Consider the following 20,017-nt stretch of genomic DNA (forward strand, 5'->3'; position numbering starts at 1 on the left):
TGGGTAAATACTTTTTGTACTTTTTGTATTAAGTTAATAACAACAGTCTTATAGTTAAAACTTAGGTACTTCTAAAATATGAAAGTTAAAAACAAATGAACAAAAACAATATTTATTATTTAAGGGAACAGTGTTCAATAAAGGATTGATTATTTATTTCATGCCACCATGTGGCTTGCATTTAATTTAGGCACACCATAGATATCTTTGGAAATTTTTATTTGATGTAATAAATAAGCGTTATATGATGTAATAAATAAGCGTTCAAAAGAAAACCTTTTGTCTGACGGATTAGGAAAGATTGGGTGTTCATATTTAGCATTTCAACTTGATTGTTATTTTAAAAGGTAAATAAATCATTATTGATTTTTGTGTGATATAATTTGTGTATTTTATTTTTAGCTTTTTTTTATGATTTATTTTAAATTTGAGTGTAGAAATTAGAAAATAATTAGTTAATTGTAAACAGGTCCACTAATAAGTGGGAGTCTTAAGAAGCGCTACATGTTTTCTTGTTTTACCCGTAATGAAATTCAGTACAATATACTATATAAATATAGTATTTAATTATAGAGTTTTAAGTGTATATAATAAATAATAATTAGTTTTTTAGTCCGATGGACTAATAATTATGGACTTGTAATGGTTTTCATAACCATTAAATCTTATACTGCACATAATTATTTTTAGCAAAAAGAAACATTATGATGGAACAGAGAATTTGAGAATGATGAGAAATGATTGCAAGATCTTAGAAGCAAATATAGATACTTTCCTTACTATTTTTGTTGAGAACAAAGGTGTTTCATGGCAGTCTCAAAAAAGTCTAAAATTAAGACATATCCTTCAACTTTACAATGCATGGGCTGATTTGGCTCAGTACATTTTTTAGTTTATTTTTTTTAATTTTATAGTTATTAGTAATAAGTATCTTTTAAGTAAATTGATTATGCTGGAAATAATTTTCTTTAGTTATGGAAAACTTTTATTTTCTTACATACATATACTAACATGCAAGTTATAAAATTTTATAGGGATATTCGTTCCGTTCACCATAATCCTGATCGTATTAAATCCTTCAATTTTCAAGCAGAGGCATATTTTCAACTATTTCTGTATAATCCTGGTACAAATAAAATTTCAAAAATGCCATATATGCATTATTTGAGAAATCATCTTGGTATGTTAATGGAAACTTATTCCAAGTTATTTAATTCGGGGTATGGATACTTTAATGCAAATGGAGGAGAACACTTAAATAAGCAAATAAAGTATTATGAGATTTCACAAACCTATCTAAGCAAAAATCGATTCTATAAACTATTCATTTGATCAGATGCAAGCAACGTTGTTTTACAGAAAAAATTCCTCCATCTTCAAAAGTTATTACATGTTCAAAATGTCACCAGGAAGGACGCAATAAGAAAAAAAAAAAAGTTTGTCCCTTACATGAAAGTCATCCTGAAATATTTTTGCTATATATGTCATTTGTAATAAACAATAGTTTAATAAATATCATAATGTATAAAGTCTCTCTCTCTCTCTCTTTCTATATATATATATATATATATATATATATATATATATATATATATATATATATATATATATTACTCACCTCCCCAAGTGGCCACTTCAGTTGAGAAAGCTACTTTCCTTTTCTTTTTTTAATTGTGATTACAATGAGGAACAATTTATTACTCAAAAATATATATATATTATTAAATAATAACTTGTTCTAAAACATAGAATATATGGAATCGCCTGATGTTTTCAAATTATTATAAAGAATCTTTTATTTCTAAAATGTATATGAAATCTTTTATAACAACAACAAATACACATTTTTAGGTACAAAAGGTGTTTTTCAATAAACTTAACATTTTTTTTTATAGCTTCTAGATAAATGTCTGATCTGCACAAAAACCTTTTTGATTGTGCTACAAGGAACATCGAAAAGCGAGTGAAAAAGAAATTGAAGGACAACAACACATTAATATCTGATATGGCTACTCCACATCACAGAAAAGTAACATTATCGCATGTCCCTAAACTTACATTTACGTGGGTTTATGGTAGACAATTCGATGCACCTACTGAAAAATGTCAAGGTACCAAAGGTAAAAATACCAAATAATCAACTGCTATTTTTTGTCTTAAATCGTATTGTTATCTTAAAGCGTATTGTTACAATTTTGAGTACAGAAGCAATTATAAAAGTACATAAATCAAACGATGTTTCACTTATTACTCTTTGGTATAATTTGTTAGATTCAAAAATTATATTTGATGATAACAAACATTGTTTTTTTGAAAATGGCACTCTTGTACTTCCAATATATGAAGAATGTGGCGGAAAAATGGTAGTTTTTTTTGTGTGTATATTATCCTTATAACCTTAAATTCAGCATTACACCTCACTTACATATACACAAAAGAGGTATTGTCAGTCTAGATCTAAACAAAGATTTTGTATCTGTTCAAAAATATCAAAATATTCAAGATCGCGATTTTCTTAAGATACTTGACATTTATTTTGAAATAAGAGATGTCACGTCTTGTACAGATTTTGATGTAATTTGTTTTAGAACAATTCTTAACAAAACTGCAAACAACTGTAAATATAAAATTGTGAAGTCACCAACCTTTCGTGGCAATATAGCGCATGTGGAAAAGTCTTATTTTAACTTGTACCGTGGTGCTTCTCTGCAATTGAATAAAATCGATGCTGATGAATATAGTCAGCTAGATGTTACGCGTGTTTTAACTGCCTTGGTTTTTTAGTTCACGAAACGCGTGTTTTAACTGCCTTGGTTTTTTAGTTCACGAAACGCGTGTTTTAACTGCCTTGGTTTTTTAGTTCACGAAGTTTGTATTAAATATTTCAAAATGTGATGGAAAATGAGATTCGGAAACAAACAAACAAAAAAGTTCTTTTTCTTTTTTAAAGATAATTTTTTTTAAGTATAGAGTTTTTACAAAAATTACTTAATAAGTTATTATAAAAATTAACTCTTATAGTTTTTTAGCGTGAAAACTGATGACGAATGAGTTATTAGCAAACGTGATGTAAATAGTTATTCTTTTTAGAAGCAAAAAAATATAAATTAAACAAAACTGCATAATATAAAAATATAAATAATGAAAGAAACCCGTGAACCTGTACAAAAAATATTATAGATATATAAAAGTATTATAGATATATAAGAATCCTATTTGCGCAAAGCAAAAATTAATTTCAGCATTAATTCAACGCGTTAAATTAATGCTTTGCCCGAAATTTGTCTTATTTAAAATATGTGCAATTTGCGGAACATGTAGTTAAAACAATTCAAACTTCGAGTCTTAATGTTTCACTTCCAAACGAAGATCGCTGTGTCAATATAACTCCACCACCTGAATTTTATCTATATTCTCACAATGTAAGTAAAATTACTGTTCACCTTGTTTTAACTTGTTTCTAACACTTTTTGAAACAGATTTTTTTGATACAATCTGTAGAAGTAAGGGACAAATTTACCTGAGACTAATTGCAGATAATGCTAAGACACACAATTATGTTAATGTTAATATTTTCAACAAATTAATATTTTGTTGCCATTTGGGTGTTCGGGATTTCCCAATCCTACTTAAATTTTGGATTCGGGTCTAGAAAACTAGAGGAAAAACCCGGGTGTTCGGGATTTCCTAAACCCGAACACCCAGGTTTTTCCCCTAGTTTTCTAGACCCGAATCCAAAATTTAAGTAGCGAAAAACCCGAGATTGGCACCAGAGGCAGAATATAAAAATGCATTGTGAAGACGGATTTCCACATAGCGAATTATTTCGCGCGACGCGATTTTTTTCACCGCGAATGTTTTTGAGCATGCGTAGAATATTATTTTTTATGGCCTGGCAAATTACTTCCTTTCAAAAAAAAGTTGGATTGACTTCTGCTTTATCTGCGGCTTATTTATTGGCTTAAATAAAGAACCAATCAGATCCTTTTAAATATGCAAACTCAGCAATTGTGTTGAAAAGCAAACAAATCGAAATTGTTTAAAATAAATTTAATTTAAAAATGGCCGACATTAACGCGTTAATAGATTGTAATTACCACTAAAATGTAGAGTTAATGGTTTTATGAAAAGCTTTGCAATCACGGATTAAGTCGTTAACAAAGTAGTCGAAAGTGAAGAGCTTTCAATCGCGTACTTGTCAACCAGCTGAATTTGATAAAGATACTTGAAGCTGTTCGTAAGTTACCAAGCTTGTGAGATGTGAATAATGTTACATACAAAGACAGGACGCGGAAGACAAATGCTAGGAAAAAACTTAGTTGGTTATTTAACAAAGAAGAGAACTTTCTTTAGAAACAACTTAAAAAATTGAAAGATAAATTAAAGAAATGTTTTGACAAACGTATTCGTATGGCTAGATCAGGAGCAGCAGCCTCTAATTTACCAAAACGTAAGTTTTTGATCATAGGGCATTTTTGCATGAAAATAGTGCAAACAAACCAACTGAATCTTATGTAGATATTATTCCAGATTTTACTTCGTCGTCATCATTTCAAACACTGTAGTTTTTCACGATTAAGTCCAAGTACAAGTGCAGTTGTAACAGTTGTAGTAGTTGTAGCAGTGACTTAAATCTAACTGAAACTCATAAAAGATTAAATTATTCCAAACCACCCGTAAAAAAGAAAGCACGAGTCACAAATCAGAACGAGAATTCATTCTCACAATTGTCTTAATCATTAGTAGAGTGTGACAAGATTTTAAAAAAGACGATGTAACATGGTAAAGACGATGAAACTACTCTATTTTGTCGAAGCCTTATTCCGATTTCGAAAGAACTCCCATTGAAAGACGGACTATGATAAAATGATAAAAATACTTCATTATGCAGCGCTTGCATAATAATCTGATTGCCATCTATTGTACCTACAGCATGCTGGAAATCGCAATTATTTTCAAAGTCTTTGCAATTGACTTTTATTCATGTTTTCCTGCTGGGACGTACAGAATAATTCTCTCTTTCAATGAATTCCAAATGGTTACACACGTTTCACTAATAATTCTACTGATAGTGGAAGCGCTGATTCTGAAACTTGTAGTAATAATAAACTCAGCATATCCTATTATAAGGAATCTAAATGTTACGGCCAACCTCTAACTTGAACTGACAGAATCTCTCGTCATAGTTCTTTGTTTCACAATGAGAGGGGCGCTACAAACGCAAACAACTCTTCGTAAGTTGTTGGAGACACGAAAATACTTAAAAAGGTATTCGTAGGCGTCCAAACGTAAATTTTGTTCTATTAAATAAACTTTCCTAACTGTAGGCGTTCAGGATAAATATTCTTTACCCCGAATCGTTTCTTTAATTTTTCTCGTTTTTTTCTCATTTCCAATATCTTTACAATAATTATTTTTTTACTTATCAACCACAATTTTTCTCTTATAAACAACATGTTTCCTTTTAACGAAAAAAAGCGCGCCAACTTGATGGTGGAAATTAAAATTCTGATTCGGCGAAAAACGAGCAGCGAAAAAAGTCACATCGCGCGAAAAAATTCGCTCCGCGGAAATCCGCCTTTAAGCAATGAAAGTTATATTTAAAAAACACACTCTGCCTTAAATAAACTTTTTTGCGTGGCTAGTTTTTCGCAGAATTACTTTTTGGCGACGCCAATTTGTCGCCATGTCAGTCTAGAGTAGCGCCAGTGTGCTGTTATGCTAGTCTCACTCGAGAAACTCCTCTGTGCAGAAACATGTTTCAAATTTCACGCTGATTTCATGAAAAGCAAAGTAAGTCAACTGATATACACACACACACACACACACACACACACACACAAACACACACACACACACACAAATATATTAACGAAAAAGTCTTGATATCAACTTTAAAGTTTTAAATCCATTTTATAACTGTTAACTTTTGATGAAAAAAGAATTTATAAGATAAAGAAAATCATTAGACTTCTGGTGCACAATAAATTTTGCTCATCATTAGCCATTTTTAAGATAATTAAAAACCAATTTTAAAATAACTTTTCGCAACACAAAATATATTTATTGAAGTAACTTTGTTTAACAACTGTTAAAAAAACAAACAAAAAAACAGAGCAAAAATATTGAATTAGGGTGCATTTTAGTATTTTGTATGCGCACCACGAACTTTCACACATGCACGAACACGTTCACAAAAAGCTCTTTGAACTTTTCACCAGCCAGCCTCTTGACGATTAATTTTGACTTGCGATTTATCACCTCCAAGTTGGATTCGTCGCTGAAAATGACTTTGGACCAATTCTTCTACAGACCAGTGAAGCCTTCCTCGACACCACTTTAATCTATTTAATCAATTTGAGACACACAAAAGTGGTTTTCGAGCAGCGACATAGCAATCTAAGCCTTTCTTATTTAGGCATCTTTGTACAATTAGGGTTAGTTAGTCCATCTACTAACACTTACATTACCAGGCGTATATGTGAACCCTTCGGCAAGTTCGCGTTTCGAAATTTTAGGGTCTTGTTTAACCTTTTGATAGAGATAACTTTGGTCTCTTGAAGTTAGCTTTAAAGGCCTACCAAGCCTTAGTAAATCTTTGACATCATCATGTAGCTCGTAGTTTTTCAACGAAACTTGTACACATTTAAGCGAAACATTGCGCATTCGAGTTATTTCTGGTTGGCTTTTTGTTTTATCTTTTAGCAGACCTACAATATGTCATCGTCCGTTGTCTAAAACAGCTTTTATGCCCATTTTTATCTTTTTACTTTACCAAATAATTACCAATGCGAATAACTCAAGATATAAAAATGATAACTTAATTTTATTTTCGCAAGAACGTTTATTTAGTTCGAAAGAAACCAACCACCAAACTTTAGATCGCTCGGATAACATTTCATTGAGATATTTCAATTTAAGTCGTTAAATTTTAGTTGACTCTGAATTTTTGCTACATTAGAAATGCAGGTATGTTCTAATTGAATTAATAATTACTCAAGGCTGGTTAACCTAACTAGTTCAAATTATATACCATTCGATAGAGTATCAATGAACTATCACATGTAATACGTTTTTAATCGTATTAATTTGTTGGTTTCAAAGATAATTTTGAAAAAAAGAAAAATTTCGCATAAAATAACTAGTGATCCTATAATTATGCAACCCACTGTATATACTAGGGTGCCCCAGAAGAAAAAAATTTGAATTTAGTATTGTGCACTATGTCGATCCTCCTTATATGGTCCCAGTAGACCACCACAAAAATATCTGGGCTCAAAGTCATTGTTAAGCTGAAGGTGTTTTAGAAAAGAATTTCATACACATTTTAATGAGTTTGCAGAGTTTTTTTTACATTTTATGATTAAAACCAGGGTCGTCCCGAAGGGTGGGGGTGTAGGGGTGTCACAACGCTGTATCTCAAAATGAATTTATTGAACAACTAGCTAAAGAAACACGTAACATAATAATAAAAGAGATACATGAAGCAAACATTTATTCAGTATCTTCTAATACTAGACCATATATATTACATCAGGATCGTTTATCAGTATGTGTCCGATATGTTAATTGTCAAGGCAAATCTGTTGAGCGACTTTTGGAAATTGAAAAAAGGAAACGATAAAACTGGTTCGGGTACAGCATCACAAATAGTCAACATTTTAGAAAGTAATTTATTAAATCCGGAGTTAACACCCTTTCAATCCTATGATTTTTAAAGTAATATGTCAGGGAAATTTAACGGAACCCATGTTAAACTTTCTGAACTTGTTGGTCGCAAAATTATATTTATATCATGCCAAGGTCATCGGTTGAACATGTTTTTAGAGCATTGTTGTGATGCTAGTAGTATAATTGGAAGTACTATTGATATATCAGAAAATCTGTTTCTTTTTTTCCTCAAGTAATAAAAGATATGGTTTGCTTAATGAGAAAATTTCCAAAATTGAAAATGTGTTACATTTAAGAAACTTATCAAAAACCTGGTGGAAAGCTCGTGCTGAAAGTGTTAAAGCTGTATGGAATTCATTAGAAGCTGTTGTTGAAAGCCTTGATTAAATTCTATTATTAAACGAATGTTTTGATAAAGGAACAAGATCAAAAGCAGTTGCTCTTCGAAAACAAATACTTCCTTTTGATTTTATTGTTTCTATATCTTTCATGAAGAACATTATGTACAAACAAAAGGATCTTACTGAAACTCTTGAGGCAAAAAATTTATCTATAACTGATGCAATAACTTTAATTGACAGCACAATGAAAATTTTAGCATCAATCAACTCTAATGATTATGCAATGAACAATTTCATCAATAGTGCTAAAGAGTTTGCCACCTTACTTGGAATAGACTCTGAAGCTGATTTTCGAAACCATCATCGTAGAAGATTAGCTCGATTCGATTGTAATTCTACAACGCAAACAGAGTTTGAATGAATTTGTTTTACAGAAAAGAGTTTAAAATAGTTCTTGATACCATTTTAAAACTAACAAATGAAAATTTAAAAACATGTATTTCTTCTATTGAACCATTATATCTATTATTTTCTCAGCTATTTAATAAACTTAATATTTCATTGGGTAATGTACAAAAATCTATTTCAATATTTCCACCAACCAGTCAAGGCGCAAATCTTCAAGATTTTGACTTATTTCAAACAGAACTAGAAATATTATTTAATATATTAAAAGAAGACGAAACATCATTTAATTCCTTAATGGAAAAATCAGAACAAGTAAAGCATATTTTACCATGTGCTAATCAAATTTATCGTTTAGCCTTGACTTCTCCAGTTACTGTTGCAACAAATGAAAGAACACTAAAATTGATAAAAACACATCTTAGATCAACAATAGTTGACGAGAGATTGAATTCTTTAGTGTTATTGGGTGTAGAAAAAGATTTTGTTGACCAGTTGGATATAAATGAAGTACCACATCTAAGGTCGCTTTTAAAAAACCAGGGTATAAAGATTTAACAAGTTTATACAATTTATTATAAAATTTTTACTAACGTCAAGAAATATTGTTTAGATATTATATAATTTTAATAATCTTCTTTTAATAAATAGTATTACAGTATTAAAACTGTATTTTGATATCATAATATACGCCCATTTCATATATGATAGTTATTACTCCAATGCTCAGTAGGCCAGAATATTTTTTCCGTTGTCGAAAGTTCCAAAAAAGTGAATTCTTCAAACATTTTCTTTCTTTTATTATTAAAACATAATTAGTTTACTCTACTCAAAAATATTTGGCATTGTATATTTATAACTTGACCAACAAGTTCAGAAAGTTTAACATGGGTTCCATTAAATTTCCCTGAAATTACTTGCAAAATTATAGCTTGCCTCAGGCAAGCTCGCTATAATTACTCATAATGGTTTTAAAAATGTCAAATTTTCGCTTATTTTATTTCAAAACTTATCCTCAAAATCTACGTAACTGTACAATGCATTATACAGTTGTAGATTTTAACAATAAGTTTTTTTGAAAAAATAAGCGAAAATTTGTCATTTTTAAAACCATTATGAATAGTTGATGAATAGTTTTGAGTGTTGTGTTAATGAACAGTGTACATTAACACAACACTCAAAACATCGAATCGATGCATGTAATGGCGATAACCCATGCTCTAAACTTTGCGAATCCGTTGGACGGATCAGAGCTTTATCTAAGTTGTTCAATGATTTAGGAGTACAGAATTTAAAGGGTCAGAGATCCCCAAAACCTAAAAAGTAGGTGTATTTAAAAAAAGGCCCAGTATTTCACTGTTTTCGAGTGTTAAAATTTTTTTTTTGAGTTGGCATTTACAGGAGTTTCACCCCCCCCCCCCCTCTAATAACTAGGTTTGGGATGGCCCTGATAAAAACTCTGCAATATTTTTTAGTAATACAAGAAATAAAATTTTAACAAAATATCAGTTATTAGGATGTTGAAAAACAGTAGCACTATATATTGTATACTGCTACTTAATTCTAATTTGAGTAATATGAATTTATACTATATATTTTATACTGCTATTTAATTCTAATTTGAGTATTAATACAATTTTTACGTATATGTAAAATATATATAAAAGTATTGTATATTTTAACATATATAAAAGTATTGTATATTTTAACATATATAAAAGTATGGTATATTTATAGAAAATAATTTTAAATATGACTAGTGCAGGGCATGTTGGAAAAGTCAGTGGATGAAGAATTCTTTATCTGTTGGGGCACCCTCTCCAGCTATTTTCTCGAAAAAGACTTGCAACCGGAGGGAAAGTTTGTCGCAGAATTTACTGGATTAACCAGAGTCATGCAGCTGAAATTAAAATATTGTCATCTAAAATTGGATGCCCTCTGGAGAGTACAGGCAAACTTAAATGCAGTAATGGTATATCTTATGCTGATAGCATAAACGAAATATCAAATGTGCATCATAAGGAAGCTGATTAACATTTGGAACAACGTAGGCTTTTATAAAAATTTTATCACCAGTGAACGGTCGATTAAGTAAGTTACTAAATATCTAGAGCAATTTTCTGTAGCAAAAATCTCTCATAAAAATTAAGTATTCTGTGAAACATATTTATTTGTGAAATATAGCTACATATAAGTTTTTATGCTATATTTTAAAATGTTAACATTCTTTAAGTGGTGCCACTTTTTAATTCAGGAATAGAATTATTGCTCTGTATACCCAGTATGTTAAAACTTTAAAGATGAGAACCCTAGAGTTGAGCAAAGAAACCATGAGCCAACATATTTATAAGTTCTTAGACAAAGCCAATGTTTTGTTTTCTATACACAAGGAGAACATTTTTAATTTAATTAGCCAGAATCCTAGAAGGATTAAAGAGGCTGTAAAGAAGGATTCAACTTGTTTAAAAAGATGTTTGAAAGGAGACATGGTCAAAATGTCCTACAAGAATGACAAAACATTTGTTGAAAGAATGAAAAACTTGCGAATGTAAATGGTAAAATAAGAGCAACATGAGGAGAGACTGAGAGCAATTGGTGAGTAAAAAAAACAAAGTCAATTACTGGAAAAAGCAGAAGAAGAAGAAGCTTTGAAAAATTTTGAGCAGGAATTCTCCAGTGTGTATCGTGGAACAGATTATGGTTCAGACTTTGAAACTCCTACTGTAAAGAAGAAAATATTGTATGATTCAACTAAGATTTACCTTCAACTCAGTCTGAATGATGTTTTGGATAAGTGGTTTCCATTTATGACAAGGTAAATAAGTTTATGTATAAAAAAGTTAAAACAACTAAAATGTTACATAATTTAAAAAATGACAATGCTCTGTTGTTTTTTTTAAATATCAAGTTAGTATGAGAGCTGAAACAGCAATGTTGTCTTCCCTATTCCAAGCTGCGTGAGTAGATATTGACATGTTGAACATTTCTTAGTCACACATTGCAAGAAAAAACCATGAAATTGTAGAGATGAAGCGCTTATAGTATAGAGAGCAGAACCTGGATAAGATAAGAGGTTTAAAACTTGCTCTTCACTTTGACACAAAGTTAGTCTAGCAGTACAGGACGGAGGTAAAGATTTCGGAAACAGTAGAAAGGTTGGCAATTAGTATTATTTCTTCAGAGACCCGCTAACTTGACTTTCTTCTGGAAATATTTGAAGTAGCCTCTTCCATAGGGAAAGATCAAGCACTGGCTATCCAAAGTCTTTTGGAATATTATGACTTAACAGACCAGATCATAGCTTGCTGCGCTGACACAACTCGCTCAAACACTGGAAAACATAATGGTGCAATTAGAAATATTGCAGTTTATTCTCTACCTTGTCCTATTCTTTGGCTAATGTGCAGGCATGATGCTTTACTACATAAATTTTAAGCATTTTTTTCTTTTCGTTTTTTCTGAGAGTAATGGCAGAAAATGGTAATAATAATAAATTTAGGCACCATGTAATGAAACGACATGTTCATCATATTATGATGGAATAACAGGGAGAAAAAATGGGACCCAGTCGATCCTTATACAAAAAATATCAAGATCTTTGGTCAAACATTGAAAATGTTGTGAAAATATTTGCCAACATTGAGAAATTTGATTCGAATAGATCTGAGTTTGTTCTTGGAACCCTCTTTTACAAACTTGCAAATGAAACAATGGAATTCTGCACGACAGCTCTTAAAACAAATATTTTTGACTGTGGTGATTACAAGTATTTATGTCAACTGGCAGCTTTTTATCTCGGAACAGATTTGTTGAACTTCAGGTTTCTACAACCAGGTTCACATCACGAAGAAAGGTTTATGGCTGAGTCATTATCTCTATTAGCAATCCAAATGAACAAGAATCATAACAAGCAACTCAGTATCAATGAGATTAAGATGATACAGGATGCAACAGATTATATAGTAATTTCGCCGTTTATTCTTTCTGAAGAGCCCAATGGCAGCTCAGGCTCCATCCAATCATCTTAGAGCATTTAAGATTTCATCGCAGATCATGATAGATTCACTTTATCCCAAGTAGTACGGAAAGATTTACGAAGCTCTTAGTCTTAGTATTCTAAGACACACTTGGCATTTTTCACCACAGTGTGTAATCTTTGCTTTAGCTGATTAGCACTTAGAGGAGAAAGAGAGGATGGATATTCTTGCGGAATTATTAAAATATGGTTTTCCAGAGATAATGAACTTTGACAAAGAACAACCAAAACCTTTTACACAGGTTTGTCTCCTCCCAAAACTACCAGACTTTGTTTCTCAGTAGTCTCATCTCATTTTTCCCCATCTTGGTATAACTATATAATGACATTCTCTCATGGAAAGAAGAAGGAATGTCAAATTTTAAAAAAAATTCTCAACAATAAGTCTTTGAAGACATTTGTGTCCAGTGTACGTCAATTAGCACATCAAATTGTCACAGGATTTCATTGGAAGGATACATTCCGAAGAAAGGCTCCAAGACACAATGATAGTGGTTTTAGACAACCGGCAGAAGGTGCCTAAACGTGCCACTAAACAAGACTTGAAGAATATTTTGATAAAAAAAGCACATTATGCCTATATTTTTATTTTTGAAATATATTTTTTCCAACAAATTGTTTAATAATTCTTCAGCATTTTTTTTTAATTTTTTTTATTTTTTGTGTGTTCCCTAGTATTTCATTTTAAAAAACATTTTATAACAATCCAATTATAAAAATGAACAAAATTTCAATAAATAAATGGAAAAGAAAGTCATTAAATTTATATCCAAGTTTTTTCTAAAACACCTTCTTCAGCTAAACAGTGACTTTGAACCCGGACATTTTTATGGTGGTCTACTGGGACTAAATAAGGAGGATTGAATAGTGCACAATATAAATTTCAAAAATTATTTTTCTGGGATACCCTAATTTATATATATATATCTATATATATATATATATATCTATATATATATATATATATCTTTGGTCCCGGGTAGAGCTAAAGTCAAAACTAGTGAAATCAAAAGGGCATAACTACAGTTATCTCGTTAAATATTCATAGTATCAAGAATTTAAATGGTTACATGTATTAGGAATGTAATATATACAATATAAAAGCACTTTTTTAGAAAAAAATTCTTAAAAATCATCAAAAACAGCCGATTTTGCAGGTCCAGGGGATAAGTTAAATAAAATTTTTTCTGTGATGCTTTTTACCTATACATTTTAGTAAAAATACATGGTACCGTAATTTTTTTAAAAAAATTTTTTTTGAGTATTTAGATTTGAAAAAATTACAATATTTGATAATATATATACCGTATTTACGTTACTGACAAAGTATTATAACTATTCGTCCAAAATATATACTTTTTACTTTTTTAGTTAATAATGTTAACCTGCAATAAAATTTAGTAATTTCTATGAAATGGAAATTTGACGAGACCCAGCTATAGTAGCTCAAAGAACAGTTGAACGGTTCCATTTATTGGAGTAATAAAGTATTTCGCAACAATAATTTAAATTTCATGTTTTAGGTTTGTAAAAAGGGGATCTGCTGCAGATTTAGCAAAGCAACAAGAATTTAAAGTTTCCCTGATCTTAGGAATACAATAAAAATGACAAAAAAGATCTGATACAGACAAGCTTGAGGATTTGGAGTTTCTGGTGGACCAAGAAGGGAAAAAAAGATTTATGCTTGGATCAGAAGATATGAAGTATAGAAAAATACTCTGTATTTATTTTAAATTAAACAAAAAACAAAAAAAAAAGATTGCTAGGCTTTTTAACCAACTTACAATTTACATGCCACTTAATACGGTTTAAAATAAAAATCGCTAAACAAAAATAGCAATGTTCACTTACCATTTCAATTTCTTGTATAATTAAATTAAATTAAAAAGTAGTAAAACTTTTGTGACATTTTTAGGAAATAGAGAGTAGCCACTGTTGAAAAAAATGACCAAAAACTACTTTGAGCTGACCCGAGAAAACCGCTTTGACAGGGTGAAACTACAATGTTTCCTGACTCCAAAAATGTAAAATTTGAAATCTAACTATTTTGTCCAAGAAAATAATTTTGATTTTTAGTTTTTAGTACTTTGCACAATAGGGCAAAATGACAGCTTTTCAAATTTTGCATTTTTACAGCATTCAAAAACCCTCCAAAAATAGCATGTATTACTCTAAAACATAACAGTCTATATAGCAAGTATAATTTGTATTTATTTTAACTCAGAAGATAAAATTTTACCTACAATTTCATGGTTGAACTATATTATAAACATTTTGTTGCATCAAAATTGTAAATAAGCTAAAAACTCCGGGAATAGGCAGTGAACATGTTTGTTTTAAGTTTTGCATCAAAATTGTAAACAAGCTAAAAATTCCGGGAATTGGCAGTGAACATGTTTATTTAAAGTGTTTCACTTATCAGTTGTGTGAGAAAAATTTCAAAATGCCAAATTTTTCAAAAAATCATGAAGATTGTCGGAAATCTGTCTGTGTCTTGTGTCTGAAGAAGTGCTCTCGAGAGTTGACACAGTTCCTTGTTGAAAAGATCCTCAAGCATTACCATACAAGTCTTGATTTGACTGATACCAGAGTGCCAAGAGGCATTTGTGACTCATGTCGAACAATTCTTCGGAGAAAAGATGAAGGAAAAGATGTTAACTTGCCACCTTTGTTTCCTTTCTCATCTATAAAAGTTAGACCACCAACAAGAGATCAAGGTTGCAACTGTCTTATTTGTCAAGTTGGACATTTGAAGTTGAATGAGAAGAGCCCAGTGGACTATTCTAAACCTGTGGAAGATTGTACCCCTCAAAGATGTGGTGATTGTTTGAGTCTAGTTGGAAGAGGTCTGCCACATCAGTGCACTCCATTCACTTTTAGAGAGAATCTCAAGCAGCTAGCTACAGCTGATCCACTCGCTGCAGAGCAAATAGCTACTCAAGTCATCTCTACTAAACCTTCCACACCTGGTGGTACTGCCAAAATATCGCATCCTAAAGGCGGCCCACCACTTAGAGTTAAAACAGGTGATACTTTTATATATACATATAAAGATGGCAGGTTCAGAGGGAATACCTTTAATTTTAAAACTTAAAATTACAAAAAGTGTTAATATAATTTCATTTTTAGGAAGCTCAAGTGCAAGAGCTCTTTTTCCTGAACCCAGCATCAAAACTGAAGATCTTGTACAAGTTCAGCTAAACACAGGACTGTCCAACCTTAACATGAAGAAATTGGCATCAACCATCAACAGAGTCAGTGACACCAAGATTGTGGAGACTAGTTTTCTAGCTAAGTTTGAAGCCATTGGCAAACAGTTGTCTGAGTTTTTTACTCAAACCAGCATCCAAGTTTTATCAGAGAGTCACTCCACTGACTTTGTGGTTGTGCATTGCAAGGATCTTGCCGAGCTTTTAAATGAAGTCCTGCTTTCTCGAAGAGTTTTCCAGAATCATATTGTCAAGTTGGGAATTGATGGAGGTGGAGGATTTCTGAAAGTTTCTCTTGGCAGCATGGAGTTGGATTCTCACTGTGATTCAAGGTCACCACCACGGAAAAAACTTTTAACTCAGAGGACTGCCAAAGACAGTAGTGTAAAGCGTCAAATGCTTGTGGCTTTATCAGAAGGACTACCAGAAAACTTTGAAAATGTGAGGCAGATCTTGTCTTTAATCAAGTTAGACAAAGTCAACTTTGTTGTCTCATGCGACATGAAACTTGCCAACATCCTTTGTGGCCTTCAGAGCCATGCAAGTACTCACCCTTGCTCTTGGTGCAACACAGAATCAAAGCATCTTTCTCAATCAGGATCTTTGAGGACACTAGGCTCACTTGTTGCCTGTTATCAAGAGTTTGCTAAGTCTGGTGGTGATATCAAAAAGGCAAGATCTTTTTTTTTTTTTTTTTTTTTTTTTTTTTTTTAATTATTTTTAGGTGCCCCCAAGAAGATCCAACGATCTTATCACAGGGCACACCGCGGAAGTGCATTTAACTAGGAAGTTCACGCCTCCTTCCTTACCGTGACACGAAAATTTGTCCAAAGGTCGTATTGAACCAGGAGCTCCTTGCTTATTATGCAAGTGCTCTAACCAGTGCGCCACGGCCGCACTTCTTTTGGCAATGTAGTGCATGAGCCTTTGCTATCTGGTTCTGAAAACAAACTCATCTTGGAGCTCATACCACCAATGGAACTCCATCTTCTCCTTGGTGTGGTCAATCACATGTACAAAGCCATGACAGAAGTTTGGCCCAATGTTGTCAAGTGGCCCTCAGCTCTCCACATTCAACAAGAACCATACCATGGTGGGCAGTTTGCAGGGAATGCCTGTCACAAGCTTCTCAGCAATCTTGACCTCCTTCAAAGAATTGCAGAGACTGAGTCTGCTTTTCAAGTCTTTGGAATCATTGATGCCCTTCGAAAGTTTAAGTCTGTGGTGACAGCATGTTTTGGTATGGTTCTGGAGGATGACTTTTCTGAAAAAATTGATCGCTTCAGAGACTCATATTTGGCAATCATGAACATCAGTGTGACTCCAAAAGTTCATGCTGTTTTCTTCCATGTGAAGCAATTCATTGAGATCAAAAGGGCTCCCTTGGGGATCTTTAGTGAGCAGGCAACAGAATCAATGCATCATAATTTCAGCTCACATTGGCAGAGATGCAAAAGAGACCGCAATCATCCTGAGTATGCAAAGAGGCTTCTTTCATGTGTTGTGGACTACAACAGCAAGCATTTGTGAAGAATCAAATATTGAGAAGAATTTATTTTATGTACCATTTGCTCTTTATGTGTTTAGAATCAAGAGGTTGTTTTTGTGTTTTGGCTTAGAATAACCAAAAGAATTATTTAAGAAAGTGTTTATTATTTCCCTCTTGTTAATGAAAAACTATATCAGTTGTGTCAGAATAAACTATTATTCAAGTGAATTTTAGACAGTTATGTTTTGGAGTAATAAATGCTTATTTTGAAGAGTTTTTGAATGCTGTAAAAATGCAAAATTTGAAAAGCTATCATTTCGCCCTATTGTGCAAAGTACTAAAAACTAAAAATCGAAATTATTTTCTCGGACGAAATAGTTAGATTTCAAATTTTACATTTTTGGAGTCAGGAAACATTGTAGTTTCACCCTGTCAAAGCAGTTTTCTCGAGTCAGCTCAAAGTAGTTTTTGGTCATTTTTTACAACAGTGTAGCGGAATGAGAAAGCAACAAGCGAAACAACGATATAAAGAGTCAGAGGGTGCAACTGATGTTTAGATTAATAAAGATACAGTGAGGACTCATTGTGCGATTCTGATTTTGATCCTAGAGAGTGCTTAAAATAAAACCTTTGTAACAAAAAGTCACTAATGAAACTCCCATAGACGTTTTTCATGGTAATGTAGCTCTTAAAGCTAAAATCAGTGATATTTCTTCAAGTGTTTCGCATAAAGTTTCAGGTGCAATTCTAACTCAATCAGGAGCTGATCTGACAGATTTGAAACGTAGCCAGTCTACAGCAGCTAGAAAAATGAAACATACAAATCGTAATATACGCATTCCACAGGAGCAGATAATCCTATTTTTAAACAGTTCTGTTTAATGTCAGATTAGAAGAAACATCACTAATTGAAGTCTGCTTTGGTTATAATTCTTTGTACATTAGATAAATATCATCTGAGATACCATAGCCATCTTGAAAACTGAAGTTAAAAGTAGAAACTTTTCAAAACTTAATCAACTGCTCCATAACAGTAATGCTGCATCATTATCTAGCTGCTCTAAATACGTATTAGAAACATCTAATTTAGACAAGATACTGACAGCTTCAGTTATATTAGGATCATTAAAATGGGTAAAATTTTCATGAAACTCCATTTTGCGTTGACTCTGTTTTTCAGTAATTAAACCTCTTTCTATTTTTAGGTTAAAATTTACGGTATCATTTTTGTTTGACTGAAAACTGGATTCAAGAAAATCTTTTTTGTCAGGTATTAAGAATAAAGTGAATTAGATAAATGAGCTTCATTTGGAATAGCAGACGGATCAAAAAGATGTATACCACATGCTCAAAAGCCAGATATTTTGTTAGCAACTATGAATGCTTAGTTACTAACATTTTTTAAAGAGTTCACAGAGATTAGACTTAATAACTGTTACTGAATACTCGGGTGATTTAAGGCCAATCAGAGAAAGTGTCGTTTTTTTAATGTTATTGTTTAACCGCGTGTGACGTGTTTTATGTATTCCGTTTTCAAAGGCCGACTTTGTTTTTATCATGGGCTTATAAGAGATGGACGTGCAACCTATTGTTTTACATCAAAGAGGCCGCAGAAATCAGCGAGCCATGCGAGTTTCCGACAAACTCTAAATTTTCACCCGTCAACAAAAAAATTTATTAAAATGGCTGGCCACAGTTTTAAAACAGAAACTCTGATCACGTGGTATTAGTTTAAACTTTTATAGCATTTGTTTAATAACACTGTTCAGGATAAAGTAACTACTTCACGCATTGAAAAGTTAATAAACAAATTACACAAAGGTAAAGGAAATTAGTCGTCGGCACGAACAGATTTTCGTGATTTTTCCAAGATTTGGGAACTTTTTTCGTTTAAACAAAGCTCCATCAATGATGAAATAGACCTGTAATGATAATTTTAAAATTACTAAAAAAAGTGTAGCGAAATATAAAAAAGCTTCAATAAAATTTTTTGTCAAGGTCTTATTTCATTCAACTCCTTGGTCCTTCATTCACCAGTCTTAATTTTTCTGTACTTTTGAGTATTTTTTCCCATATGTCGTCATTTTTTGCCTCGACTACTCTAAAAGTTCCATAATATATATTTCATTTAAAATTTTTTTTAGTAGGTCTATTTTCTAATGGGATATTTTATAATTGCTTTGATAATGCAAAACCTTTTAAAAAGTTATTCAAATTTATAACTCTCTTGCAAATTGAGGCCAGATATTTCATGTTTTCGTTTTTCATGTTTCATATATTATTTCATTAGTCATAAAAGGCACATAATAACCCTTTTTTTTTTGTCAAATAAAAATTAGTTTATATATAGCTGGTAAATAATGCTATGTTAATATTAAATACTTAGTTATTCTTGCGGTTTGCCATAAATTGGCTTTGCTAAGTTTTTTAAAACTGTGACAAATTATTTTTTTCTTTATTTTGTTTACATTCATTTTTCATTTTATGTATAAGTTATTTATCCTTAACTGTTTATATTTCTGTTGTTAAACATAAAAATAGAAAACTTTATAATATTCATAAACTGGAAATCTACAGCTATATAGTGGATGGAGTAGTTCCCTGGACATAAAACCAATATGCTCTAGGTAGCTACAAAACTAGTTGATATTTTGTATTATTTATTTCATCTCTAGTTATACATGTACTAAAGTAGTTAAATAAATGATCTCAATTTCTATGTTATCATCAGCGTTATTTCTTAAAATATTAAGAATATCTAGCTATGTAAAATTAAGCTTAAAACCTTATTCTATTGCTGTTATCTTGAATAATTAAAAGGAAGTTGATGGGACTGGTTAGACGAAACCAAGACTTTTCGACGAAT

At 31.6% G+C, this 20,017-nt stretch overlaps 1 protein-coding gene, 1 long non-coding RNA gene and 3 pseudogenes across 3 annotated transcripts; all 5 read left to right on the plus strand.

The window, feature by feature from the left end:
* The first annotated feature begins 160 nt into the window (after positions 1–160).
* Positions 161–1,902, plus strand: LOC149884563 (uncharacterized; annotated as a pseudogene). The gene is made up of 4 exons (XR_016454638.1): positions 161–347; positions 691–879; positions 1,035–1,529; positions 1,852–1,902. The product of XR_016454638.1 is annotated as an uncharacterized LOC149884563 (transcript).
* LOC149884564 (uncharacterized) lies at positions 1,721–2,906 on the plus strand. The gene is made up of 2 exons (XR_016454828.1): positions 1,721–2,120; positions 2,589–2,906. It is a non-coding gene; the product is annotated as an uncharacterized LOC149884564 (long non-coding RNA).
* A 235-nt stretch (positions 2,907–3,141) lies between these two features.
* Positions 3,142–4,862, plus strand: LOC149884565 (uncharacterized; annotated as a pseudogene).
* Positions 4,863–8,714: 3,852 nt separating this feature from the next.
* Positions 8,715–12,282, plus strand: LOC145196357 (uncharacterized; annotated as a pseudogene).
* Positions 12,283–14,627: 2,345 nt separating this feature from the next.
* Positions 14,628–17,278, plus strand: LOC149884566 (uncharacterized). The gene is made up of 3 exons (XM_090095386.1): positions 14,628–15,479; positions 15,583–16,339; positions 16,562–17,278. The coding sequence occupies exons 1-3, from the start codon at positions 14,897–14,899 to the stop codon at positions 17,190–17,192; spliced, it is 1,971 nt and encodes a 656-aa protein (XP_089951512.1). The 5' UTR covers positions 14,628–14,896; the 3' UTR covers positions 17,193–17,278.
* Positions 17,279–20,017: the final 2,739 nt, after the last annotated feature.

The sequence above is a fragment of the Hydra viridissima genome, unplaced genomic scaffold (genome assembly GCF_058129835.1).
Source record: "Hydra viridissima isolate aposymbiotic clone 2 unplaced genomic scaffold, HvirCarnegie_v1 scaffold_8, whole genome shotgun sequence".
Lineage (NCBI taxonomy): Eukaryota > Metazoa > Cnidaria > Hydrozoa > Anthoathecata > Hydridae > Hydra > Hydra viridissima.

Bases quoted from the DNA above. Each gene is read 5' to 3' on its own strand.
- LOC149884566 (XM_090095386.1), top strand. From the start codon at position 14,897: ATGCCAAATTTTTCAAAAAATCATGAAGATTGTCGGAAATCTGTCTGT. The intron at 15,480-15,582 runs GTGATACTTTTA...TTTCATTTTTAG, and splicing joins ACCACTTAGAGTTAAAACAG to GAAGCTCAAGTGCAAGAGCT. The intron at 16,340-16,561 runs ATCTTTTTTTTT...CCACGGCCGCAC, and splicing joins GGTGATATCAAAAAGGCAAG to TTCTTTTGGCAATGTAGTGC.